Consider the following 22,338-nt stretch of genomic DNA (forward strand, 5'->3'; position numbering starts at 1 on the left):
GCAAATTCCAGCATCAGGCTAATCATGGGACAAGAGGATCTAAGATATGCACAAAACTCATTCATTAGAAAACACTGACAGGAACTGGGATTTTTACTATTAAAAAAAAAATTCCTTACACAACTATCATGGCCTAATCAGAAATATCCTTCAGGAATAATCGATTCCTAGCTTCAGAGGCAGACAGTGACAGTAGTACATGGTGCAAGCTTGTCTAGTTATGAAAGTCTAGCACTACTTGTAAAAATAGTAATAATAATAGCAACAGGAAGAAGAAGAAATTAGATTGGAAGGAGAAATGTGCTTCATTTTCTTCTCCTGTTGGGAATTATACTCCCTGTCATCATTAAAAAATAATTTGGACTCCAGCTAATGTTTTAATCGATATTTCTGAATTGCATATTTTTCAAAAACTTGAATATATATATATGTATATATATATATATATATATATATATATATGTATACATAAACTTTTCTCTGGATTTGTAAATCTATTTATAAATTAGCTTAACTGTTGGATTGTCCAAACAGGCTCTGAAAATGTCTATTCAATTCTTTCCTCTGCTTGAGGGACTCAGCATAAACCTTCAAGGAAGCTGTTCTCACCCTTAGACAATCTTGTTGATCTTGCAGTAATTTGAATGTCAAATAGCTTGGGGAGAATGTCAATTCTTTGTGAAAGATTAATTTGAAAGTTTCATAATATTTAGAGTAACGTAAAGGATCGACTCATTATTCAACTAGGAAAAAAAAAGCTCCAGAAGAACATAAGACTTTTTCAAAAATCACATATTTGATTTGAACTCCACTTCCTATGAACTGTCCTATGTATTAGGCCATAAAGTTTGACTTTTTCCTGTTTTCTGGCTCAGTGAATACTGTCACAGGTCCCAGCAATTGAAACAGGATGATGGAGGAGCCTGATGGGGACCTTCCCTCTATCCTCTGCTCACCTCATTATCTCAGACATGCTTGTATGACTGTGAGGAACTGGTAAATATTAGTGCTGTTTTTCATTACCATTATGTACTCTGTGTGTTTATAATGCACTACTTGCTAAAGGGTAAAATAATAATTGTTTGTAAGCGTGACAAGGTAGGAAAGGCAAAATGATGACCTAGAAAGAGCATGTCAAATACTCAGGCATAACAAGGGCACCAGCTGCAGGGCTGCTGGTCTGTTGCTCATTTCCTCTTAGGTTTCAAAAATATTTTCTTATATCACTCTGAATGTTTTCTGTCACAGATAACAAAGAAGAGTTTACACCTGGACCTGTCATGTGAGCACTCATTATTTCTGCTAGGGATTTTGTTTCTCAGAATATTTTTTTTAAAACTTAATTGGCTATTAATTGACAAAATTCCATACATACACATCTGAGGTCTGCCAGACATGACAGAACAATGTGTTTCTCAGTAATACAGTTCACAGCCTATATAGACTTTCAAAACAAGCATAATGCACATAACAGACATTTAATTTGGCTAATGAAATTTAATCTCTTTATATGCAAATGCAATCCTACATGCTGCGATATCCAAAAATATAGAGATGTACTGGTTTACAAGAGGAGTGACTCATTTGTGATTAGTGCAGATGCAACTTTACCAGCCTTCTCAGTACAACAATATTACAACACCTGCTGCAGGAAGGGTGATGCAACCTCAAGTTCATCAGCAGCCTTATTTTGTGAGCAATTACAGATTGCTCTTGTTATTAATTTTAAATGGGCTGCCATGCATTGTTTGCACAGATTTTTAATTGCACACAGTACCATGCCCCACTAAATTCCACATGGGCCTTAGGTCCTTTAAGCATTGCTAAATCTGAATTGTTTCAAAACAACATGTTAGTTTACTGGGAGAATCAAGCTCTTCTGAGTCACAAAAGGGCACAGAAAAATTTATAACTTCCAGCAGACTGCAGTACTGCAGAAGGGCACCTACTGAGAAAGCCAGCAGTAATTGGACAGTCTTTTTTGACAAAGGAAAAAAAGCATAAAACAGTCTAATACTTAATGTTCTACATATGCTATAGCATTCCCCAAAGCTTGTAAGTGCTGGCACAAATATAGCTGCAAATGTGAAAATAGTAAAAAAAAACCAAAAAATCACAGAAAAACAGACAAACAAACAAAACCAAAACAAAACCAAAAACCAACCAAAAAACCCACAAACAAACCAAACAGTGGTTGGTATTTTAAATTTGCAAATATGCATGCAATTTACATGGGGATTATTTTCTCTGCATAGGTCTTTATTTTTTCCCTGAAGAGGGAGACTTAAATTAATCTGAAGCTGGAGCACACCATGCATTAACATACAGAATGTAGATTGGACTGAAAAATAGCTTAACTACCCATTCAAAATTTATGGGCTGGTAACTCAAATTGAGTTTAAAGAAAAGTTCTTTTCAAAAGACATTAATTCCAGAAATACATATGAACATAAGATGTATAAATTATATTTTAATATATAAAAGGTATGTGAAACATCTTACTGCATTAAAACTGAATAAATCCTATCATTTACCATTGCATAACCAGTTCTTATGATCTTTTTAAAAATTATAATGAACAAATGCTAAGTTTTTAAATACATTTGCGATCCCGAGTACTGTCTACCTCTTAATCAATTCAACAGTTGCTACAACAAAGATATTATTTTACTGTCTTCCTTATATGAATACCCCATAGTGCACCCACAGATGTTCAGCCCTCAGGGATTGATTTCAAGCCTGGAAGTCCAGGAGAACCACATGTGCAAGAACCATTACCTTCCACAGCATCAGCTCCCCAAAGAATCACTTGGAAGCAGTTTTTAAACTCAACAGGAAAGAACATTCAACTCAAAGACATCTCATAATAACTACAACGACAACTTAGGCTAGAAAACACTGCCTGTCACTGAAAGCCTGGCTGAAGCATAGATTAGCTTTAAAAAGACAATTAAACCAGGCTTTGCCAAAATGAATGTCTGGCTTGGCCCCTCTGACTGTGGTTTTTCATCACGGCCGATTTGTAAGTAGTGTATCTTTCTGATGTTCAGCTTTTCAAGCACAAGGAAATTTAAAAACTTGGCAATGACATAAAAATCTAAATGCATATCATAAGACAAACAAATGGGAAATACAGTCTTTGGACAAAGGCAAAGCTTAGTGCAGCCACCACAAGACAACAGCCCATGGAAAATACAAACACTGTGAGACATCACTGCCAGCAGGAACATTAAAAGCTGTGGCTTAAGTGCCAGGTTTGTGCTGAGTCTTCTGCTGGAGAGAGTGTGAGGGATGCTGGAAGAGGAGAGGGGGATTTGCAGTTGCAGTGCAGGCTTTAGCCACTGCAGCATCCACAGCAATTTCACAGTCTGGACTCCCATTTCCAGGGGATGATCCATTCCTGAGGAACAGAGAGGGCTGGCAGAAGCTGAGTCAAGCACCCTCCCTGTGGCCCAAAGGCTGCACAGCAAAGAGCACAACACAGGGGCTTTGGTCAGTTCAGTTCAAGAAGTTGCCATGAACTCCAGAGTAGAAAACTTTCCTCTACTTTGAGAGTTTAGAAGTCTTCACTCCTATATGAGGAGTGCAGCATTTATTGAGGCTGTGAAACAAATACCTATTAATGGCTAATATTTATTTCTGATTTTAACACTTTACAATATAGGAATGTCTAAATAGAAATCTTCCATGAAAGACAAGCGGCATCCTACTTTCAGCCTCAGCAACCACTTAACACTTTTGGCTCCCATGAGAAAAGAAATCCTAGGACATCCTCTCTTCAAAGACAGAAATATGTTTTGAAAGGAATTAAAATCCCATGTCAGTTTAGAAAGAGGCAAGCCCCTATCATTACACTGCTCTGCAGACATTTTTCTGTTTGGGTTTTGGTTTCTTTTCTCTTTTTGCCTTTGTACAAGGCAGCATAAAATGGATTCGTCATGAGGAATCACTGTGTTTTTTTACTACAAGAACTAAATGTGCTTTTTTGTAAATACTTTAAAAAAAAAGAACAACTGATTTCAGAATCCTCTAGGTTTTTGGTAGAGCATAATGAGTGATTTTTATGGAAATTACAAAAAGAATGTAAGAAAGCTCATCCAGAAATCATCTTCTACTGCAGTCCTACCTAAAGAGTAATTTGAAGAAGAAATAAAAAAAGGAAAATGGTAAATAACACCTGTATCTATATAATGCATATGTGTGTGTACCTGAAGATGATATTGAATGTTGAGGTATGCATAACAAGGTATTAGTTTCTAGTATGTTTAAAAGGAATAATTTTCCCTAACAGCAAGACACGAAGGTTTGGTGTACATGTGTTTGTTTCTAATCTTATTCAGCTATGGAAAACCTCATACTTGTTTTGACCTATATTGATTCCATTGTGTATATTCATTTTCTCTACATCAGAAGTCTAGTATTTTCTGTTACAGTGCTCTGGGAATTCTCACTTCCAAGATTCACTTCTTCATTGTGTGATACCTCTGGTAAAATACAAGGGGTTTGCATTCTTCTACTGGTATGCACTTTGCAATTCACAAATACTAAATTTTGGAAACATCCATCCTTCATTCTACTATGCAAAGTCATAGAATAATTAATTTTAATGCAGAACTATTGTAAAAATATTGGTGATAAAAGAAAACTGTGCAGGACAAAGTTAAGACTTTCTAAGCTCCTCTTTGACGTTCAGAAGAGGACTACCAGGTATTTTAGACCAGATCTTGTTGATTCTTGTTGCATTTATTTAGCTATTTTCAGCAGGTACTTTCCACAGCTGCAAAAGTTACAGATGTCTAGTACAAGGGAACGGTTGTGATGACAGATAATGTTTTGTGAAATGACTAAATGCACTTGGTGAGTTTAAAGGTGAGACTGAAGCTTGAGATGTGAGCATTGTAAGGGTCAATCATCTGCACTGAAGAAGGAAAAATATCATTTTTTAAGTGACACAGTACTAGGGAAGGGTCATGTCACATCCTACTTTAAGTCCACTTAGGAAAGCAATCCTAATGATGCCCTAAACATTCCAGCAGTCCTGCAGCATGAGTCAGTACAGTTTACTAGAAACATCTAGGTCACAATAAGACAAATATATAACACTACAGTTGCATAAAAATAGCAAAAAATGGCAACTGAAAGAGAAGATGAAGTAACTTGAGGCAACCATAAAGGAATAAGGTGTGCAGACTCACCCAATTAGCAATGGGATTCTCTGTGTGGGAATGATTATTTCCCTGTAAATTGTGTGCAGCAAAAGAGGGAGCTGATTTGGGGCTGATTACCTGGCTCCTCTCAGCAAGTTATTAGACTGATATTTTATTGTATTAATTATTGTCTTTTAATGTGTTAAACGTGTTTGAAAAACATTTTAAATGCATAAATAGACCAGTCAGGCTCAGATTGTCATCTGGGAATCAAATGGAACAAAAGTATTACAAGTAATGATAATAGCAAACCATGAAGTCACATTTGATTTTCTACCTAAGAACAACACCCTCATATCAGTGACAAGGACAGTACTGAGACATCCACCCCCTTAAACTATTTTCTTGCTTAACCTTCTGTATTCAATTACTTTCAGTTACAGCCTTTACTAGTTTTGGACTGATGATTCCTAAATTTGAAATATCTCATTAAAAAAATGTTTCATTTGGGCAATTGAAGCTTAACTAAATTCATTAATATTCTCAGGCTTTCAGTAGAGATTTGAAGATTATCTCCTGTTTAGCAGGCATCACCCTTGATACTGTTTTTATTATTAATTCCACCTAATATATTGAAATTTATAACTCTTCTCTTTACTATATTATCTGCATGTATCACCTTAATTTAATCTTTGTTAAAATCTTTCTTCTGTGAAGTTCCAATGAGATGCTGAGTTTTAATGTCAACCAACTTCCATGTTGCTGTACAGCTATTAATGACTATAAAAGAACAGACTTTTCACAGATATTCACATTGACTTGACTCAAATTATTTCTAATTTATTGATAAAATTAGTTTCTAATTCTTTTTATAGCTTGATAAATTCTAGTTTTAATTTATCTAGCAAATAGGAGTTATAAAGACAAAGAGGTCTCCAATCTGCAAGCCCTTCTTAACTTCCTAAAAACTCAACATTGATTAAACGAACTTTTTTAGTTTAAAACTTTCCTTGATAGCTTTCCTTGCAAAAAAAATATTATTTTATTAATTTTAAAAAGTGTTTGATAATTTAAATGTATACCAAATAAGATATTAAAAGCATAAAGAACATGATTCTGTAGGCAAAGTCATACTTGCAAATATAAATAAGAACATGGAGACATTAATCTAAAAGCAAACAAAAAATCTGTCTTTGTGTATTTGATGTAACCACAAAAGCATTCCTCTGGAACACTTGAAATCTCAAAAGAAATGCAGATGCTGCTTAGAATACAGTAGGTGGTGACAATATGAAACTAAGTAGGTACTCTGGAATTTTCTCTTTTTAATTTTATTGTACCAAAGGACTATCTATGTCTGACTGTTATAAGAAAGGTTTTTCCACAGGTGAAAGTGAAAGCAATAAGAATTTCAGGAAAGGCCTGCGTTGACATCAGCACTATCAGTATTATTGCAGAGTTATAAAGAAAGCATTAAAAACATTCTGTACCTCTCCAACAACAAGCAACAGTCAGTCCAAAAAGAGAGAAAAAAGGAAGAAAAGAAAACCTCAGCTTAAGATTTCATAAAAATGTTTCAAAAAAGCATAAAGGATGATTTCACACAATATTTGTAGGCTGTGCATACTAAATATTCATTTAACTTTAAAACAGATTATGATGTAATTTTATGAAAATTGAGAACAAATGCATCCATAATAACAAACATACCAATGTTAGCTGCATCAAGAGCTTGTGGAGTCCCCGCTGGCAGTTTCTGAAGGGTCTGTTTGCCATCTGTCTTCCGTGGTGAGCTGCTGCCTTGAGGCTGCTCTTGGTCTTCATCTTGAGCAACAAATGAAATTATACCTAAAACAAATAGATACCAGGTGTTGTATTACCCAGGCATTAGCTTCACAAAAACAGACTGCCAGACATGTACAAGTATTTCCTCAGTTCGAAACGAATACAAAATGAAGTAAAACCTCCAATCCAGGTGTCAGCCATCCAAATATAATTTATGATATTAAAAAAATATCTCTTGAGTGAGTGCAAGGAAATTAACCATTTTTTGTCCTCAAAGAGCTCTTCTACTTGCCTGAAGAGATCCATAATGAGCACCTGAAAAAGATCATTAGTAGGAAACACAATACAAACGTGGACTTCATAAAAGGTACAAAATCTGATAATCACTAATTGTATCTTTTCCCCAGCTCAATTATCTGTGCATAATCTTGATTGTTTCTGTTATTTCTTTTTAAATCACAGTGCCTCATTCTAATGCTATAAGAGAATAACTGCAAGAGTTAAAATATTCCTGTGATACCTTTTTGCATTGTATATGAAATTGTTACCAAATTATGCCCAGAAAATAAAATACAGAGAGACTGTAAACCGTGAATGGTTTTATTGCCAGATCTCTATTTAATACATAAAATTGAGTATGTACAGGATGCCTTTAAATAATATTAATGTTATTCTGCATGATTTGATATACTGGCTCTAAATTAGCAGGTTTCATTTCATACATTTTTTTGCCTCCAAGAGTTTCAAATCTACACAAACTTTTGGAAATACCACATAACATTCTACTTGCATCTAAATTACTGTCTTTCAATGTTCAAATATATTCTGGAGAGATTCTGAGCCAAAATAAATACATTTTGCAGGTTTAATTGTTGCTTCATATATAATCTGAGGAGGTGATTTATTTTATGCTATTATATAGTCAGAAATGTTCTCATTTGCAATTGTTAGAATTTATGTGAAACATCTCCAAAAGGTACTTTGTTCATTTTGTCTTACCAAGGACTTGGAAAAAGTAATATTAATGGAACTTTTAAGATTTGAAATGGGGAGTTCTTATGAGAGTCCAAAAAAAATTTGATTTGAAAATACCTACATCTAATGGTATCCTTTGTTTCTGCAGCTTTGAGTGGGGCAGAGGTGTGACATTATAAATAAACTCTGACAAACTATTTATACTAAGAAGGATTACATTAAATGGTTATGAGGAAGAATCTATTTTTCTTTGAGATACAGCAACCAGGAAGCACCAAGAAAACACTGAAGTTAAAAACAAATCAAAAAATGGAAATAGGATTAAATCCAGAGAAACAATATAATATATAACTTCAAATTAAAAAAAAAAATAAAAAGAATCCCAGAATCCCAAATTTTCTTTCATTAAGAAAATTCTACTTAAATACAAATAAGCTAAACTAATTAAAAGCAAAACAGAATTATTTCAAATTATAAAGTTTGAAAAACTACTAAAATTATTCCCAGTAAATAAGTTAGAACTTGGGTCCAAATAGGCAGAGGAGTGACTGCAATTTCAGGAAATTATTGTTTTCGGGTTTTTTGATCTTAAGGTAGATGTGCACTAAGCATAAAAAAATAAAACCATTATGGAAAGGATAATGAAGACTGAAGAAAATGCTCAAGGTATATAAATCTTGATATAAGAGTACATTTGGAATGACACTACTAGGTAATGGATCATAGGATAAATGACTAATTAATGACTAATGATCATATGGTAAAGACCAATTAATGTGATTTTATGTCTCAATATATAATCCTAGTATAATTTTGGTCTATTGAATCACAATATTATAGAGAATCAAAGCATAAGAGAGAATTCATTAACTTTAAATACCAATCCTTGCCATCAATATGCTTGAAAGATACCAACAATTAGAAGACAATGAGTAAAGAAACTGCAAAATTATAGCTTTGAAGTTGATCCAAAAGTCTTGGCTAAATGCTGAAAATCAATATATTCATAAATTCAACCAACAGTAAACACTATGTTTGCTACAGATAATTTTAAATTTTTAGTAATTTTTTCCTTATAGTTCTTCCCTTCCAGTGACCATGGAGGATTTTTTTTACCAATTTTCTGTATTTCAGAATCGTGAATTATCCATCTGTGAGTGTGGGAGAAAGAGGGACAGTATAGGAGCAATCACAGTATTAAGTAATGAGAATGGTAAAACAAAGAGTGACTCTTGGTCTCTGCACAAAACGTGGCCTCAAAAGCATCAAAAAATTTTCTGAAGCACTTGAATAATTAATTTTTATTTGCAGCAAATATTGGAATGCTTGAAAAGTTCTAAAAGAATAAATTACTAATACTCAAGAATACTTCAAGAGCTATGAGAGGAACTATGGTAACTAAAAACTATTTGAATTGCTAAACCACTGTGCTGATAATCCACCAATTGCACGATCAAAAAAATCAGTGAAGAACTGCAGTATAATTGCTGACAATCAATTCTCCTCCTTTATGAAAACCAGATCTCAAACAAACAGAATTAATAACAATGAGGTTATAATCTTGACTGATAAAGGTGAATGGATGTGGTGAATACAGACCTCTGCAACGCTCTCAATTTTAAATCTGTCGAGGTATTTCTAGAAAAAGTAATGAGTTTTACTACAGATGGCATACATTTTATAACTCAGTTTATCTTCTTAATCTTAAAATATTCATAAATCATCTTTCATAATTTTCATGGGCATCAAAGTATCTATCACTGGTTCAAAGCTATTTGAATTTTTTATTAGGGGAAAATAAAAAAAAATCACTGCTGGCAAGAACTGCAAATAACAAAAGAAAAAAGTGTATTAATTTCATGTCAAATCTAAAATGCAGAATCCTTATCCATGAGGACAGTACATAGTATGATCTGCATGACTTGAGTCTATAAATTAAGGCAGAATATTTTCCTAGGAAGTATTCCTAATTAGAATACTCTCCTGGTTTGGGAGTAAATGGTGCAACCCACTGACCCCTACTGGATCCTAAGATAGCAGATGATACATAAATATATTAATTTATTCAAATTATGGTCTACAAAAATATTCCTGTCAAGAGATGTTTCGCAGGATGGGAAAGGATTTTTATACAATGAGGAGAAATAAAAAGTACTTTGTGCTCTATGAAGTCATAAATAATACATTGGGAATATGCAGAAACACTGCATCAAAAGTGACAGATTTCAAATAACAAATACAAAAAAGCAATTTTACATTTTCATGCAGTTCTGCTGAGCTTGGCTCCTATGCTTTTAAAGAGCTTTGACACAGAAAGTTCTGGTCTTCTGGCACAGTCATCTTACAGAACTTTTACTTACCAATGCATCTCATTTTTCATTACTGATGCTACAAGCAACTGATAAATGATAATCTTTTCATGCACAACAGTCCTCAGTGTTTGGGTTTGTAGGGTTTTTGTTTGTTTGTTTTTTCTTGGGTTTTTGGTTTGTTTTTTTTTGGTTTTTTTCGGGGTTTTTTGTATCCAGTTGCTCAGTTCTGACTTCTCTGTCACACATTATACAATAGTTTAACTTGCCAAAATGTCACAGCTGACTATTTTTTAAGCCATGTGTATCTATTCACAACCAAACTAGACTTCACCTACATCCCAAAGATGCAATTACCACTGATTCAACTGGCCACAGAATTATGCCATCATCAGCTATTTTAGAAAACAAGACTCCTTAGCTGTCCTTTTGCATATATATACTAAAGATACTAAACTTGCATATATGATCCTAAACTTGTAAAAGCAATAATACAAGCATTTCTAGAATTATACTAAAATTTAATAATTATAGATTATTAATAATTTATTATTGAGGTTATCGTTTTGCTGACAGATCATTCCTTTAAAAGCTTTCTTGTTCCAACGTTGCATATATTCTATCTTTACTAGCCAGTGTTGAAACATTTTATACAACTACAGTCAACATATTAATACCAAAGCCTTGCTTTCTATTGCTTCAGAGAAGATGCATCCCTTTAAAAGGAGGCAGGCTGTTTTATTTCTCAATAAAATTGTAATTACAATGCCACATGTTAGACTGGCTATATACTGCACACCCCCTGTATCCATGAATACAATTAAGAGAGCAAGAAATGCTCAATATTTTGCTTTCTGTATAACTTAAATGGAATATTTGAAAGATATATAATGTGTATGATTACTTTCTGCTGCAGAGAGAAGATAAAAGTCCACAATATCCCAATATTTTAACTGGAAAAAAGAACAGAAGGCTATATGGCCACAGAATTCATCACACAAATCTGAAAAGATATAGAAACATTTGGCTTGTGGTTTAAATATACCAGCATGAACTTAATAAGGTCTTGGGAGTAGGAGGAGGGGTTTTTATCTTTTCTTGTTTTTTTTCTAGCCAATGAAATCTATGTACAGTTGCTGCCACAGATGAGTGCAATTTGTGTAGGTGTTTTGCCAATTTTTTGTTCTTGTACTTTTTTTATTGACCAAAAAAAAAAAAAACCATAAAAAAATTACTGTAGGTTAGTACAAAACTTCATAATCTCTGTTTTTCCTAGGAAAAACATGTCTCTGTGATGAGACATGTAAATTATAAGGACTTTCTGTAAATCATACTCCTTGTTGTATACTAGGATTAAATTAATTGCTTCCTACAACAATAAAAAAAATGAGAATAAGCTTTAAGACTCATACCAAGGAGAAATAAGCAAGCAGCAAATTCTGCTGTGAACTATCATTCATATATGGCTTCGTAGCATTTAATAAAAAGATTAATTGTTTATAATTCTCACTGCCTCTTCTTAATGTGACAATGAAACCACAATATGGAAGGGCACAGGAGCCTGCAGCTCCAACTGCTCTAGGATGGATGGATGGAAGGATGGATGGAAGGATGGAAGGATGGAAGGATGGATGGATGGATGGATGGATGGATGGATGGATGGAGGGAGGGAGGGAGGGAGGGAGGGAGGGATGGATGGATGGATGGATGGATGGATGGATGGATGGATGGATGGATGGAGGGAGGGATGGATGGATGGATGGATGGATGGATGGATGGATGGATGATGGATGGATGGATGGTGGATGGATGGATGGATGGATGGATGGATGATGGATGGATGGATGGATGGATGGATGGTGGATGGATGGATGGATGGATGGATGGATGGATGATGGATGGATGGATGGATGGATGGATGGTGGATGGATGGATGGATGGATGGATGGATGGATGGATGATGGATGGATGAATGGATGGATGGATGGATGATGGATGGATGAATGGATGGATGGATGGATGGATGGATGGATGGATGGATGATGGATGGATGGATGGATGGATGGTGTGTGCCAGGGATCACCTTGCTGGGCCATGCCAGCAGCTCCTCAAGAGCATGCTGGTGATCCAGCAGAGCCATTTACAATAATCCAGCAACCAAAAGAGCCTTCAAACTTTGTCTTTGCTCCCAATGAATTAGACTCAATTTTTTCAGGGTGATGTGGGTGAAGAGGAAGTGCTCAAAGCAAACAAGCAGGTGCTGGAAATACAGCATAGGCTACAAGAAAATGCAAAGATAATCTTTCTCCCCCATGGGTGTTTATGATTCCATGGAAATTGTAGTGATCAGTAGATCAATTTGCAGAATCCCGGCAAAGAAATGGACATTTTTTTTTTATCTTAACACCACTGTCGAATAGATAATAATGATAAACAAATAAGCTAAATCAACTCATTTACAGTCCAGAATGCATTGGCATGACCTTCACCACCTCACAGCTATCATACAGCTCTGACAGGCCTGGAGCATGCTGCCTTTTTCCTCAATTTAAGTTTCTAAGCCGCATGGAAAAGCACTGTCTACTAAACATAGATTTAGTTATAAAATTAATGAAAGGTGAGACCTAAAGTTAGAAAGCTCCTTTCCAAATGCTAGGGGGTTGTATGAATAAAAGAGCACTGATTATGAAAGGTTTGTGGCTTTTTTGCACAAGACATATTCAAGCATTGTGAGTTATGCTGTATTCTGGAAAAATTCTGGTCTATTCTGTGGAAACCAGAAATAAAAATTTGATAAAATATAAAGCAATCTGTAGAAGATGCCTTATCAAACCTAAAGAAAATTGCTCAATTACTCAGAAAACAGACTGCTGAAGAATTTTATGTAGTGACAGAATCTTGTTTGACGTATTTATTTGCTATTATTTCTGTGTTAAAGCTGTCATGCACCTACAAACTAGCTGAAGCATGCAATATTAGCCCTCTGCTGGAATGCTTTCAAATGGGCTTTAGAAAATAACCGGGCCCATTTTTAGCTTAGCAACCATAAAACAGCAAGACAGAAAGAAAAAGGAGCATAATTTTGCAGCTATATAATTTTGGAAATAAAAGGACTTTGAAAGAAAATGAAAAATGCAAACCATTTGATCAGTACAACTTATGTGGTAAAGGTTCTTTTATCAGAATTTATTTTAATATGACAAAAACAGTATTAGAACATCATGGCTACAAAGTTTTTCACTTACAAGTTAGAAGTTCTAGATTTGAAATTATTCACTGGCACTATGACATACTTCAGCTAGGTATCAAAATAGTTGTGTTTTTTTATTTTTTTTCCTTGCAGGATAAAATTTATTCCCTCTGCAGCTAGCTTTGGAGCAGTGCTTTTATTTTTTTTGGAGGACGTGGGGGATGGAGTGTGAGGGGAAAGTGTTTAACTTGTAGTATCTTGAACCTAGAAAGGATTAAGATTCCTGAGTATTGCTTAATTCCCACTTGAATCACCTACATCTTATCTGTGATCCTCAAGATTCAGGCTGGAAGTTAAAATATCCTGAAAGCCAAAAATGCATTCATATGCATACATATATAAATATAAATATAAATATAAATATAAATATAAATATAAATATAAATATAAATATAAATATAAATATAAATATAAATATAAATATAAATATAAATATAAATATAAATATAAGTATGTGTGTGTGTGTGTATATATATATATATATATATATCCATATCCATATGAATGCATTTTTGGCTTTCAGGAAATCTTTGACATTGAAGTTTCTCAGGATCTGGAAATTGTGGAGAACAAAGATGACTTCCCAGCCTTGCACAGCCTGAAGCAGACAGACTCCTATTCTCCTTGAAGCCACAAAGAAAGCACTTCCTAACAAGTTACCTTAGACAGGACACTTGGTATTTAGGTTTACATCAAACCTAACATCAGACAGAAAAATCAGCTGCTGCTTTTCACACTTGTGATAGTGGCCTCTCTACCCTCCACCCCTCTCCCTGCTACAGCAGCTGAATGATTAGAGTGTGCACAGATTTCTGTGAGAGCCAAAACTGTCTCTGTTCCAGGGGAAGGATGAACATGATTTCCTGAGGAAGTGATTAAAGCAAGCCCTGAGCCAAGGGGTGGATTGCAGATAACTGAGCCCTGTCGTTTTCAAAGGATAACTTTACCCTTCTATCAAGCTATTTTAAAGCGTCAAATAAATGAACTTTTCTGAGAAAAAGGGCAGATGTGGCTTCCCAGCATTTGAACCAGTAACTTTTTGTTGGGTTACAGAAACTGACTGTTCTCTCTTTTTTCACTTAGTCAACATAAAATACTTCAAAACATAATGAAAACCATTGTGATAGAAGTTGAGGGAAGGAGAGAACACTGGAGATGTAGATCTGAACATGCCATCTATGTCCCTTTGAAGGCATGGCTTTTATCACCTGGTATTAATTTGCTGCATGATGGATCCCTTGGAGCCTCTTCTACTGAAACTTTCATTATATATAAAAGAACTGGGGATTCTCTAAGGCAGAAGAAGAGACTATTCGTAAATCTTTAATGCTTAAAAAAAGGGTATGTCAAAATATAGTACATCCTCAATTTTTCCTGGTGCACATTTTTGATGGTTACAATTTCATTGAAAGCTGAGTCCTATTCTCATAGAGTGATGTTTTTTCCAGGGCTATAGATCAGGGCACTGAATTCTTCCTATGGCACTAGGCCAAGCCTTGTTACGAGTATTAATTTCTTTGCACAAATTATTTGTGAATGGAGATGCCATTATTAGTTGTGTTTTACATATCAGGTACTAAAAACAAAATGGCCAAAGGAGCAAAGTAGTTTGACATGCTCAGAGACAAGACTTAATAGCTTTTTAATGGTGAGAAAACAGCTGTCATTAATCTCAATTGACCAAGAATGTAGCAGAATCAAGTGCTTGGAGTTAGGAAACGAAAAATTCAAAACTACGCACACTAAGCATTCTGTATTGAGAGATTTATCCATTATCAGGAAACCTTTTGTTTAAGAGGTTCAAATCTTTCCTAAGTGCTATTCAGTTTCCTTAGGATGTTTTTTTCTGTTTCTGTAATTCCCTCCCAAACACCTTTGTACTTTTCTCTGCTAAGAGTTGCTACAATAGTTACCCACCAGGGAAGACAAAGACTGTACAAAGACTGTACTGATTGTACAGTTTCATTCTTAAAACCATGCTTTGCACATTATGAGGTAAATAATGGACCATGGAATTTTAGAACCATTACAAAACATTTAAAAGCTAGGAAATCTGAATTTTTATGAAAGAGATCAGGATAACACATTAATTATGGGGTGCTGACATTGGTTAAAATAATCAAGAGTTTTGCTACTGTATCATAAAAATACCATCATAAAATGGATGGATGCAAATTACACACAGTTAATTTTAGATCTCCATAGCCTCCACATATGTCAAAGAAAGAACTGAGTTCACTGCATTCTAGTTATGTATTTGTGCCTTGCGGTCAACAGATTGAACATTAATTAAGGCAAAAAATAAAATTCTGGTCTCTGCCTTTACATCTTTGGCTCTAGTAATGCTAACATAACTAAGAGGATTCAACAGGTTTTGGAAAATTAAATTTAGATCCACAAACTTGGTGATAATTCAAAAATCATTACTTTTGACTATTGACTATTTAGTCAATTTTCATGAGACCAATGAAATACATAAATTTGTTCATATACTGGCATTTTTTGAAGAACCTGAACACATATTTAGCAGTAAGATACCTTTAAAAAAATATATGAGCCAGCTTAAAAACCTGTATCAGTAATGATAACCTTACATCCAGAAAGAAAAGGTTATGCAGAACAAATGCAAGCAGTAGGTGTAAACAGATTTAACCTGCTAATTTATAGGGATATTTTATACATTTGAATTCTGAATGGTACCTTGAAAGACTCCTCGTCTGCAGGGAGATATACTCAAAGTGTAAGAAGCAGTGTCCTCTGGGCTGACTGCCAGATCAGGGGCACCACTCAGCATTGAGAGATTGGAATATACCTGGGGAAGTCAAATCACAGAGAGGAAAACTCATCAAAAGCAAGCAACTGTTGCATTTTACCTGCTGTGAAGAGTAGAATAGAAAATATGGTATCAGTAAGTCCTAAATTTTATGCAAATTAAAAAATACACACTATAAGAGAAATGCTAGTATATACAGATCATATCAAGGACAAATTTTGAAGTCATTGCTGAACATGATCAAAAGTTTTGATCAGACCACGGAACTGCTCACATATTGCATAGATTTGCACAGTTAGGCCCTTAATATTTTACATACATTTTCATTAGAAATATAAAAAAGAGGTTCAGCAGTACCAATCCATCTAAATAGAGCAAAAGAAAATCTGAAGTGTCATTATAACATCATTTGCTAGACCTCAAGTGATATTAAGCTATGCTTCTTAATATGTCACATTCTGTAAATGACACATACACATGGCAGGCATGGTAACTATCAAGGCAATGGAGAGACCAGTACAATTCTCACATGCAGAACTTTAGATTTTGCAAACTGTAAAGCTCATTGGGAGAATATAAGGTATTTTTTAATTGCATCTCATTTCTTTCTCTCTTGTACAGGGGTGCTGCAGAGGGATTGTCCAAGCAGCTGTTCATGGTGATGCCTTAGGATTTTAGATTTTATATTTTTCAAATCCTGTACTGCATTAGTATATGAATAAACTCCATATAGAGTGTTAGTTAATTGTCTTCACATTTTGGTCAGACAAAACAATCCCTCTAGGAATGAAATTCAAGGATACTCTACGGCCTCAGGCCCCGAAAAGTGAATTGGGGGGCAGAAAACTGGGGGCATATGACTTCGTTACCCAAAGCTGTAACTGGAGAATTAACCTGATATGTAAATGGACCAAACTTATATCTACCTGAGAAACTCATGACCATCATCCATTCTGGGGAGGCTTCATCTGCCCTTAATGTACCTGAAGATACATCCATTAAATAGATCTGCTTTTATTCTCTTAATTCTGTCTGGCCTCTGTTTTTAGGTAAGCCAAGAAAAGATATCAGTGGAAGAGTTCAGGTCTGAGGCATCCCTGGGCAGAGCTGGCCTGTCAAGCATCCAAGTGGATACCTGCATTCTACAAATATTTCTTTTGCAACAATTACAGCATTAGGTGCACATTCATTTTTTTAAGTAAACATATTTTCTTATTATTTTCTGTAGAAAAGAAGCCAATTCTTTAATCATCTTTTCTTCTGATACAGACAATCATTGCTTACAATGCATTGCTGCTCTGTGGTATTTATGTTAATGTAATTCTTTTTCCAGGTTCTTGTTCTTTGAAATCCCGAAATTCTACTCCAAATAACAGAGGGGAAAAAAAAAAAAAAACAAAATGTGAAGCAACAATCTTCTTCTTCCCCAATAAATCTGCATTTCAAACTTAAAGTCCAGCAACCAGAAAGAATAGGAAGAGACTAGTTGGCAAGAGGAGAAAAAAAAAGGCTAAAAAAGATGGATGAAAAGATTTGTTGAATTGGCACTTAGAGAAAAAAATTGAAAAAAAAAAATCTTTAGGTTGTCAACAAAGAACAAAGCATAGGAAAGGCAGGGCTGCTACACACTGAAGATGGGGAAGATTAATTTATTAAAATATAAGCAATAAATTACTCAAACTCCTACATTTATGGACTATTCCATTTCAGTTTACAACAAATGTACACAAAAGTAAAGGATAAGTATCTAAAATGACAGCTAGGCTAATAGAAATGACAGCAAATTATTAGAGCTAGAAATAAGATTAGTTAAAATTAGATTTTTATTTAAGGAAAAGGTAACATGGAGACATAAGCAAAAGGAGGATAAATGTGATTAATTTAAATTGGATAAAAAGCAGAAGAGTTGGGTAATGCAGTTTCTGTCAAAGACTGGACATACCAGACAAGTTTGTACCAAAAGATTTCAAAGTAAAAGGAACACTACTGGCATGGTTGACTATAAGCATAAAATGCCTATGGATTGCTGATGAGAAAAAATGGACTGGAAATTTGATTCTCAAGAAATTCTGGACACTTTTGCAGAGTAATGAACTAGCTGAAGCCAAACTATTTTAAAATGAAGTTTTTAATCTTAAGGAAGTGACTGCATAACCAAATAGGAAAAGGCTGAGTATAAGCAATGAAATTATGTCAGCACACACATGGGCATTGTTTCAGTGTTTGAATCCAGATCCTGTAGCAAGGGACATGAAGAAATTCTCCCTTTCCTGTCCTCCGCCAGATTAAACCTTTTTGGGATCAGATGCTCCCTAAAACTTGAACATAACTGATGCTGACCTCAGTCTGCTGTCACCTTTCCAACTGCAGTCATTAAACTTATATTCCCTCATGCTGTTTGCTACTCCAGAGCTATAACACAAACACTGACCATTAAGGAATCACCCCCCATTCATTTACCAACCTTATTTGTCTCTGTTATTTACACCTTAGCCAATCTCCAAGCTGTGGTCACAACAATACAATACAGTCTCCTGCTTCCAACCTCCTGAGGTTTATGGCTGTGACAGACATCACTCACCAGGTACCTCTCATGTGTTCCTTAAATAGAATTTTGTCTTGCTTCAATGGCCATGTGATTTATCAGCTCTGTTCCTGAGACTAATTAAATTATCTACCTCAGATGACAAATGGATATTAAAAGTGCATGCCCACGCTTGCCCATGCACACCGGCAATTTATCCTAATACTAGAATTCATACCAAGAATGATTCTCATTTTTTCACAGACATTGGGGATTCTAATATGGCATAACGTTGTATAACCTGTCTTTGCTTAACTGCAGGTCTGTTACAAAATAACAATACATCCAGAAATACTCAGAAAGTGAAAAAGTTGGAGAATTTAAAAGTACACATAGGGGTAAGTCCAGAAATTGTAGATTTTTATTACAATAAGTAGTTGCAAATATTTTGTAAGCTTAGACGAAAGCTTTGACCAAAGCAACAAAAGCATTTATACACAGTAAGCTTGAAGTTTACTTTCTTCTGAATATCAGAGCGCTATTTCTTATTAGAATGCATTTTTATGAGGATTATATGTAAGAACATGACACAATTTTAGTCACAGATGTAGCACTGAGTAATCTTATATCCTATAATAATCTGCAATAATGTATTTCCCAAACAAAATCTAACAAAATCTTATATGGATCACTATTGTTAGGCAAATATATTTTGAAGGAAGAAAACAGGACATAAATTGGGGCGATTTTATCGACAACAACAAAAATAATACTTATTTACAAGCTATTCAAAATTAGTCAAGATATGGAATTACTTCTTCCAGATAGTGGGAGAGGCAGTTTGTCAGCTTCTGTCCTGATGTACAACAAGAGAATGATGAATAATTACAATTAAGGCAGGTTAACAAGAACCCACACCAAGAGTGGGCTTGCAGAGATATGAATTTACACACATTTCACTTAACATTTATACTAAGAGAAACGGGCAGATCTGTAGTTACAAATGAGGAACACACAACATTTATTAGGCATAAATAACTGCAGTTTCTTAAAATAGATTACATCACTTCACTACTACTCAGGAAACTAGAATTGCAGAATAACGCAATGAAGCCAAAATGCAAATTATTATTAAAGTTATCATTGTGACCCTGTACAACATTGCTCAAATCAATCCATACCCAAGGATTTGTTTTTTAAATTACAGTATTCTCCATTTTCTTATAGATCAAGTCATTATTTACGCACAGCCAGAAAGCATAAATGGAGTATATGTTTAAAATGCTGTAATTGAAAACTAATTTATCAGTCACTGGTTTGAAAACTAATTCTGTAAAACTGTAATATGGCTATTTTACATGAACAGAAATGGAAAACCAAACTTCAAAATTACAGTAACTTTTTCCAGAGTTGCATAATCACATAAGCATAACTCCAAAAACTTCAAGGCAAAGTGCTGAATGCAGTATCAAATCTACTTAAACTGCATTGTCTCTCAGCATAACGAAGTTAGACATTAGTATGTTCAAGGTTTCCATTTGAAAATCGTTTCTCAGGTCTGTTTAACAATATTGGAAGGCTCTACTTGGCAAAACGTTAATGCTCTTTGACCCTAGGCCAGAGCCAGGTCTGTGGGAGTCACTGATCAATCTGACAACCAGACTCTACAAAACTCCCAAGAATGGCAGTTTTTCCAAAAAAGCCCCCATTGCTTTCCCTCATCCACCCTTCAGTGCAAACTTTCCAAATTTCTGAGTCACGAGGAACTCATTTAGTACTTGCAATCACTCTTATTTTGCCACCAGCATGTTACAACACTGAAGTAAAACATCTTTGTATTGCACTGAGGATACTTCCCAAATAATTTCTGCCAGGTGAGCAGTAATCTGGAGTTCTACATAATGAAGGAAGCTACATAATCCAGATTTGTTCCTAAACCAGGCCACCTGTCAAGACCACTAACACATTTCAAGAAACAAATCTGACCTAAGATCTTACTATGCCCTTAATTGATCTAAAATTTTCACAACTAGTCATCAAAAAAAAACCACCTGGCAACAACTGCAGTTACTCTTAGACTCTGTTGGCCTTTGAGCCATTTATTATTGCTATGAACACTGCCTTTTCTTTACTGAAAAGAACCCCTGTTACAGAAGTTCTGGTAAATATAGTGGAAGCTAAAGGAAATTTATTGGAAGAACAGACAAAAATTGAAGGATTATTGAATACACAGATCCACTTCTTGTTAAAAAATATAAACTTGACCTTGAGCAATCAGGTTACTGCACTTGCAAAGAATTTATTCTCAGAAAATCTCAGATACATTAACAAGCAAGAGTTAGGCTGAATACAGAAGCCCCCCAATAAAGGTTTATGGGACATAATATTATTACTTTGAGGCATTTGTCACAAATATCCAACCTTCATGACACTGTCTCAGCAACACTGTAAAAACCCAAAATGGATATATAGAGAATAAAGGTAAACAGGCTGAAAAACAGAGGATTTCATATTTTTTTCATTATGTATCTATTCTACAATCTTATAAAATATTATCCATTTGTATAACATAATGCCTGAAAGGTAATTTAACTGGGTCTTGAGATTCCTCTGGAGAGTTTACTTTAATGACATCTATTTTGAACAGCAATGAAAAAACAGTTGCACAGTTTTATATCTTTATTGCAAAAACCTGCCTTGAAATAATTAGGCACTTTTATAGCTAAAGTTTCTATCAAAGGTATCATTAGAAGGAGTCATCAACACATCATACAATTATTTATGTCCAGTAGACAAAGATTTATATAAATAAACAAGAAAATTGTATTAAAAGTTTTGACACGAGACCGAGAGACTGGACTTTCATAGAAATGCTTTACACTTCCTTCTCTTGTAGGAGGAGTTGAATATAATTTTAAAGACACTAAAATCCATTTACACTGCAGACACTTTGTATTAATTCATCATTAGAGAAGGACATGCGCTCTGGCTGATGTTATATATGCACAAATTCTTTATGAGTTCTCTTGTGATTTTTTTTCATATCCAGGAGTAAGTTAATCACAAAGAAGATTGTTTGTTGTAAGATTCCCTTGAGCCAACCACGAAGAGCACACTGGCAGCAGTTCCCTAAGGTTTACACATCAATCAGTAGAAAAGAATTCATAAAGCCATTCACATTTTTCAAGGGAATTTATGGAAATTGTCTTTTTAATCATGGAAAGCTTTGGGAACACTGAAAGAGTTTTGCTTAGAAGTTTTAAAGGTAGCCTGATGGAGTCATGCACATGACCTCCACTGAACTGCAAAGGCACTTCTTCTCTCCCCAGCTCTTGATCCACACTAATGGCTGCACAGACAATCAAACCACATCTACAAAAATTATTGCTGCCACAGACATAAACCCTCTGGATATGATTGAAAAGGAAAAAAAACATTATTCAGCTGGAAGAGGGCTGTCTTCATGCAGTAAAGGCAAGGATTATTTCCCCCTTCCTCCTTCTAGACTTAAATTTAATTTTAAATAGTCACTTTTGCAGTAGTTCCCTCATTTTGGTGTAGGCTATTCAAAAAAC

At 34.7% G+C, this 22,338-nt stretch overlaps 1 protein-coding gene across 1 annotated transcript in view; it reads right to left on the reverse strand.

The window, feature by feature from the left end:
• CFAP47 (cilia and flagella associated protein 47) overlaps positions 1 to 22,338 on the reverse strand; it is a 260,595-nt gene that overhangs the window by 112,034 nt on the left and 126,223 nt on the right. Inside the window, exons 49-50 of the mRNA XM_062488108.1 lie at positions 16,167 to 16,278; positions 6,858 to 6,995 (exon numbers count right to left, since the gene is read on the reverse strand). Of these exons, the coding sequence (XP_062344092.1) occupies positions 6,858 to 6,995; positions 16,167 to 16,278 (250 nt within the window). The remainder of the gene's footprint in view (positions 1 to 6,857; positions 6,996 to 16,166; positions 16,279 to 22,338) is intronic.

Source organism: Cinclus cinclus, chromosome 2 (genome assembly GCF_963662255.1).
Source record: "Cinclus cinclus chromosome 2, bCinCin1.1, whole genome shotgun sequence".
Taxonomy (NCBI): domain Eukaryota; kingdom Metazoa; phylum Chordata; class Aves; order Passeriformes; family Cinclidae; genus Cinclus; species Cinclus cinclus.